The 6,985-nt window shown below is 40.6% G+C and overlaps 1 protein-coding gene across 1 annotated transcript; it reads right to left on the bottom strand.

Annotated features, from left to right (window-relative positions):
• Positions 1-331: 331 nt before the first annotated feature.
• On the bottom strand, positions 332-3,379 carry LOC147630109 (malate dehydrogenase-like). The gene is made up of 7 exons (XM_086811730.1): positions 3,127-3,379; positions 2,463-2,621; positions 2,088-2,263; positions 1,715-1,992; positions 1,456-1,591; positions 1,149-1,260; positions 332-730 (listed from the first exon to the last, which is right to left on the bottom strand). The coding sequence occupies exons 1-7, from the start codon at positions 3,167-3,169 to the stop codon at positions 633-635; spliced, it is 1,002 nt and encodes a 333-aa protein (XP_086667856.1). The 5' UTR covers positions 3,170-3,379; the 3' UTR covers positions 332-632.
• Positions 3,380-6,985: the final 3,606 nt, after the last annotated feature.

Below are 6,985 nucleotides of genomic sequence, written 5' to 3'. Positions count from 1 at the left end.
GAGGCATATCTGAAGTGCCTAAACTATTGCAAGTGATGCACAGAGCCCTTGATGAAGCCACAACAGCGCACTTAAACACTGTCTTTTCTCCCACGTAACAGTACGCTTAGCCCACTGTGGCATTTTTCAGCACTTTTCCCCCATAATATCACATGCAGCCTTAATTAACAATTAATCCTAAACTCTTGAATACAGCTGTACGGCTGTGGCCACCCGAGATAAGGGTGGCAGTGAGGCATATAGGTGATTCAATTTCATGAAAATACTCCCTCATTCAAGAGTAAATGCCTCCCTTGAGGGAGGGTCACACGCTAAATACACCACAACAACAAAGGAGCATGTTCTACACTTGTATGTATTTTATATGGACAGCTGCAAAGCCTGTAGGCCCCAAAAAAAAGAAGGAAAAAACTTCAGCCTTGGAATCAATCTCCGTAATTCTCATTTGTCTGCAGTCAGAAGTCACGACGGCACTTTATTTAAGGGAGTAACATGTGTGATCAGCTCATTCACAGAATTCGTAATTATATGGGAGCTTTATTGTGCAGAAATGCAGAAAATTGGAGCTGCCAGAAATCTCATGGCAGATTCCTATTTTGATTTTTTTACTCAAAGGAGGATCTTCACTAAGGCTAGCTATCGATGCAAGAATATGCCATTGCTTTCTCCTCAGCCAACTCATCTGCCGTTGCATTCAGCTTTGCCCTCGAAAACTCGTTTATAGACAGGCCTATCACAATTCCACATGAAAAAATCAATCAATCAATCAATTAATCTCTCTCTCTCTCTCATATATATATATATATATATATATATATATATATATATATATATATATATATATATGTACACAGATACATATATACACATATACATATACATACATACATACATGTATGTATGTATATGTGTGTGTGTGTATGTAAATATATATTTATGTATGTATGTATGTATGTATGTATGTATGTATGTATATGCGTATATGTATACATACATACATACATACATACATACATATATATATATATATATATATATATATACGTATACATGTATATGTATGTATGTATGTATGTATATACTCTCTCCATCTACCCATTTACATGCATACAACGACAAAGCCAAGGGTGTCTAGACAGTTAACCAACCTTGAACAATAGACCATTCCCCATTTGCACAAGTAACAGGATAAGAGTAGATTAAGCCAGGTGGAACATCATATGACCCATCAGAATAGACCCCCATGGACACCCAGGTTCCCTGCATTTCAGATGACAGGCCAAAACAGTAAAGATGCAAAACATTAGCTTTCAAAGAAATATAATAGTACAAGTCCATGAACATGCACACGAGCATTTTGAAGTCGCAACACCTGGCAGCTGCACACACAAAACCACATCATTGTGCATGGACACATGCATGACTTGCGGACCAAAAAGTTAAATTTGGTATTACCTTGGGAGTTCCAAGCACCCAATCACGAATATGATCACAGGCAGAACTTGCGGCAGACAGCGCACTTGAAAGCTTGCGAGCCTTGATAATTGCAGCACCACGCTGCTGAACAGTACTAATAAACTCACCGCATAACCTTACAATCCAAACACAAATTCAGCATTCATTCACTAGTTAGCTGAGCAAATGAAATGGATCTCATCTAACATACAGCCTACAAGTCAATAATAAACAAAGCTGTCATCAGATTAGTTCAGACCAGGTGTCATCGCCCACTAGCTTCTGCACAGGCTGCTCCCCGTGTTCAGTGATGACAACTGCATGATTGACATCGGGGTATTGTGTAGAAGAGTGATTGCCCCAAATGATCACATTCTTAACAGCAGACACATGTGCGCCCAGCCGCTCTGCAATTTGACCGAGTGCTCGGTTGTGATCCAATCTTGTCAAACATGTGATGTTCTTCTCGGGTATGGAGGGTGCAAACTCCTTCAATATCAGGGCATTTGTGTTTGCTGGGTTGGCAACCACCAAAACCTGGAAACATGAAGAGTATCACCATCAAGAAACACACACAAAAAAAAGGCCGCACTGGGTCTTCGCGACTTGGCAATATTACAAAGGCAACTCGCCTTCACGTCTCTAGCTGCGTGCCCTTCAAGAGCTGACGCTTGTGACTTGTAAATGGACACATTCTTCGACATGACATCCTTCCTCTCCATGCCCTCCTTTCGAGGGAAACCCCCCACCATGATTGCAATGTTAACATCCTTGCAAGCCTCCACTACATCGGTAGTGGCAACAACACCTGCCATCCCAATCATGCAATAAATAACCAAAATAAGAACTTGGGCAGTATAGGGATGATTGCGAACGCCAAAAATGCACCACCCATAATAGTTCACCAAAATAAAAATTTGGGCAGCATGGGGGTTGCTGCTGCAAACGCCAACATAAGGCAGGCCAAACTTCAAAGATGCACCCCATGGGTAACGCTGGCACATTACCTTTTAGCAAAGGAAATGCGGCATCGATCAATTCCATTTTGACCCCATTCAGGGATTCTGCAGCTGGGGGAATGTCCAGCATGTGCAAGACGATGGGCTGGTCTGGACCCAGCATGACACCCCTTGCTATCATAGGTACCAGAGCGTAACCAATTTGGCCTGCACATAAATTAATAAACTTTATGTTATTTTTTTCAATGTCAGAATGCTAACGAAACAAAACATCCCTGCAAATGTGAAGAATACTGAATACAACTCTGTATGAAAACAAAAAATGTGCCTGATTAGCTTTTCACCTTTTTACTCTGTATGAAAACAAAAAATGTGCCTGATTAGCTTTTCACCTTTTTGTCTTTTCTTAAAAAACGACTAAGCGATGTTAGTGGCTTATGTTAAAGAGTGAGCTCGGCTAAACTGTGATTAACTTAAGCGGTATGCAATTTAGTTTGTTTAACCTTTCCATTTGATCAGCGTATAGCTTCACGGTTCTGAAAAGCAAGAAAACCTATGCCTTGCCACTTAATTAGGATCAAATTAAAGCACTGACGGTGTCATGTGAAGCTCCTGCTGTAGATCCTACGTCTCTGATGCAGATAGAGCGTGTTATTGAGCAGCTCTGGCGCAGGCATCGTAGGTTCGTAACCAAGAGAGAGAAAGAGAGTACCTGCAGCTCCGGTAACAAGAACACGGACGGGATCCTTGGCCATGGCGAAGCTCGCAGGAGGTAGAGTTAGGGTTAGGTCTTGGCTTGTTTTCTGCTCCTCTGTGTAGCGGAGGGCTGAAAAGACTGGTTATGAAGAAGAAGAAGATGGGGTATACTATGGCTGTGGCGACAAGGCTGTGTTCGGGTGTGACGAATGCGATGGCGCAGCAGCAAAGTGACGCCCGTAAGGCTCGGCGAAGAATCACTCTACCTACAACCTAGGCTCCTATTATAGTAATTGCAATATATTAAGTGTGTATAACAACGGCCATTTTACCACATTATAGTGTATTTGTTTATAATTATTACTAATCAAAGAGTTGTAATCAGTTCACTTATTACTATATATAATGTATCATGGTTAGTAATTATTACGAATCATCAGAATAATATCACAGTCTAGAGGGACACCTTGGTCATTTGACCATGTTTACACTCTTTGCTGATGGCGTTTCGACAAGAAATCTATGCCTTTTATAGTTCCATGGCAAGTGTGTGTTAAGGAAACCCTACCCTAAAATGTCATGGGAAGTTGCCTATCCACCACCGAGCTCGAGCTAGGCTCAAGAGCTCCACCGTAATCGCTCGTCATTGCCATCTTCCCGCACTCGTCACACCGAGGCGGTTGCTCCTAATCTAACAACGGGTGATGCAAGCTCTCTCGCAAAGGTCGTGTGGGAGCTCCGCGGAAGAGGATCGCATTGGTTAGCCTAATCACTCAAGAAAACGAGAGAGAGGAAGCAAGAGGGAGCAAGTGATTAGCACTAATCACTCTCAAACCCTAATCCTAAGCACACCACACATGCTAGATTAGAGTTGCGAGAGAGAGAGAGAGAGAGAGAGAGAGAGAGAGAGAGAGATCACTCCAATTCTATTGCACAAATGGAGAATGAGTTACAAACAAGAGAAATTGGCTTTTAGTACATGTATGGAGGGGCCCCACGGATGAGACCACATGTGAACGTGCAATCAATGCCGAATGGAACGGAGGCATTGGGGGCATGCAACCATGACCGAAAGGTGTTCTACCTCTAAATTGGTGGATTTTGACTAATTTAGAGGCTTTCTAACTTAACTAATGATTAATTTTCTTAATCCCATTGTTAATCATTCCTTAACCCTCTTCTTTGCTCTCTAATTACTCCTAATTGGTAAGGAGTTTAAGCATGGGGATTTGATAGGTGGATTAGCAATGTTTAGGTTAATCCAAAGATGTGATTACCCTTTAATAATCTAATTGATTAGGTATCTAATTAACCCTCTTAAAAGAGGGAAAATTAGACAAAAGAGACCAAATTAGTGCTAATTCTTGTGCTAATTAAGGCCTACACTAATGCCAATCCAATTAGTCTAATTATAAGCAATTAGGCTCATTTTTTTGGTTTTTTACTCTCTTTAAGTCCACTAATCACACTAACCAATAGATTAGTGATAGTTTATGGTTTTTTTGGGTTTTTTTATGGATTAGTGTTTTATCTAACAATGCTAACCTACCTATGCAAAGGAATTAAGCAAAAGAAACAAGATTAAGCTAAAAATTAAAAAAATAATCTAGGTTTAAGCAAAACCCCTCACTCCATACCTCGTCTAGTGCACTTTGGCACCACAATTCTCAACACAATGTGCTGTCATGCTTTAGACGGGTTGGTACTCCTTAGTGTGACATGCATGTTGTGAAGCTCCAACTTCTTTAAACATGATGTCAAAGTAGTAAAATGAGGAGCATCTACTTAGAAAATGCATTATTAGACCTTAAGGACACCTTTGGTTTGGAAGAGGATATATATATCGAGGTGAGGAATTACCTTAGTACTTGTTCTTATCCCTTAAATGTTGTATTCTTAGAGAAAATAAAATCCATCGAGATGTGAGGTGGTTTTCTTTCTTGGATAATGTGCTATATAGGGTAGGAAAGTATGGGATCATCCAAAGAGCCATATCTAAGAAGTAAGGTAAGTTCATCACACAAAAGGGCCATGAAGGTATCTGTGGAGGACATTTTGCATCTAAATACATGACCAAGAAGGCTTTGAATGCAGGGTATTACTGGCAAAGTATGTATAAGGATATGCTAGAGCATTGCAAGTCTTGTGAGGCCTGTCAATTCTTTGGTAAGAAGAATATTAAGGGAAATCTTTTGCATCCTACTTTTACCATCATGGCTTTTCGGAGATGGGAAATAGACTTTATATGTCCAGTTTATATGTCCAGTGTGACAAATCACTACTAGGAGAAAAAGTTACATCTTGGTATCCATAGACTATTTCACCAAATGGGCCAACGCCTTAGCCACTTTAAAGTGCAATGTTGTTACAGTAGTAAGTTTATTATTAGCAATGTATGTGCCACATTTGGATGCCCCTTGGAAATAGTGTCAAATCAAGGTACACATTTCATAGGAGAGGTGGTGACAAAACTCTTGAAGAAACTCTTGGTGAAACATAGAAGCGATACCATCCCTAAGCTAATGGGAAGACCCAAGAAGGTCAATGGCATTCTCTATGACATTTTTGGAAAATTTTCCATCAAAAAAAGAAGAAATTGGGATAAGCTCTTAATACCGGCACGTTGGGCTTATAACACTACTAATTGGGATAAGCTCTTAATACCGGCACGTTGGGCTTATAACACTACTCATAAGATAACCACTAAATACACCCGCTTTGAGCTGGTGTATGGAACCAAAGCCATTGTGCCCTTAGAATATAAACTCTTTCCTTGAAGGTGTTAATACAGCACAGAATTGAAGATGCATAAAAGATGGAATTCAAGATTCTCCAACTAGGAAAGTTGGAAGAAACTCGCCGGATAGCAAGACAGAACATGGAAGAAATGCAGGTTAAGAGAAAGGTTGCATTTGATAAAGCCTTGATGGAATTCAAGATTCTCCGGCTAGAAAGTTGGAAGAAACACACCGGATAGAAAGACATAACATGGAAGAAATGTAGGTCAAGATAATGGTTACATTTGATAAAGCCTTGATGAAGTCAAAGAAGAAACCCGTGACCTACAAAAAAGGGGGATTTGGTGTTGATGTTATAGGATAATACTTTTGATAAGAAGTTTTTATCCCATAGGAAATGACCATATGAGGTAATTAAAATGCTAGACTGAGGAGCTGTGGTGCTAAGGAGGTTGCAGGGAAGACAACTGACAAAGGTATACAACTCCATCGATCTAGAGCCTTTCTTGACCAAAGAAACAATGAGCTTCAAGGAAGGAAGATGGCTCCTTCACTAAGTAAGTCTCTTCAACTTTAAGTCAATTGCATTGACTTAAGTCAAGGAAGATGGTACCCTTATCGAGTAAGTCTCTTCAACTTTAAGTCAATTGAATTGACTTGGGAGTTGTCCCATTCACATTGTACCTCACTTCTATCTACCACATTTATGGATTAGCTTCATCCACTTCACCTTATCCCCCATGTGTGCATAGGATGTCATGCCATATACCCATTCTTGTAATAAAGAGGCGGGGAGTGGCTATTGACTTAGGAGACAAGGTGAAGTGGCTATTGACATGAGAGACAAGGTGACGTGGTTGAAGCTAATTCATAAATGTGCTAGACCGAAGTGGGATAGAGTGTGAATAGGATGCCATGGCATGTACCCATTCTTGTAATAAAGAGGTGGGGAGTGGCTATTGACTTGGGAGTTGTCCCATTCACACTCTACCCCACTTCTATCTGCCACATGTATGGATTAACTTCATCCACCTCACCTTGTCTCCCATATGTGCATAGGAGTCCATGGTATGTACCCATGGACTCATGATGCCTCCACTTGCTATATAAGGAGGCCCATTCCTTTGTATTTAGGAC

The sequence above is a fragment of the Cibotium barometz genome, chromosome 17, assembly GCF_041138505.1.
Source record: "Cibotium barometz isolate CiBa-2024 chromosome 17, ASM4113850v1, whole genome shotgun sequence".
In the NCBI taxonomy this organism is placed as follows: Eukaryota; Viridiplantae; Streptophyta; class Polypodiopsida; order Cyatheales; family Cibotiaceae; genus Cibotium; species Cibotium barometz.
Note: the sequence above shows the minus strand (reverse complement) of the source record. Positions and strands in the feature narration are given on the sequence as shown.

Bases quoted from the DNA above. Each gene is read 5' to 3' on its own strand.
- LOC147630109 (XM_086811730.1), bottom strand. From the start codon at position 3,169: ATGGCCAAGGATCCCGTCCGTGTTCTTGTTACCGGAGCTGCAG. The intron at 1,592-1,714 runs GTCTGAACTAAT...TTGGATTGTAAG, and splicing joins CTAGTGGGCGATGACACCTG to GTTATGCGGTGAGTTTATTA. The intron at 731-1,148 runs GTTGGTTAACTG...GAATTGTGATAG, and splicing joins GGAATGGTCTATTGTTCAAG to GCCTGTCTATAAACGAGTTT.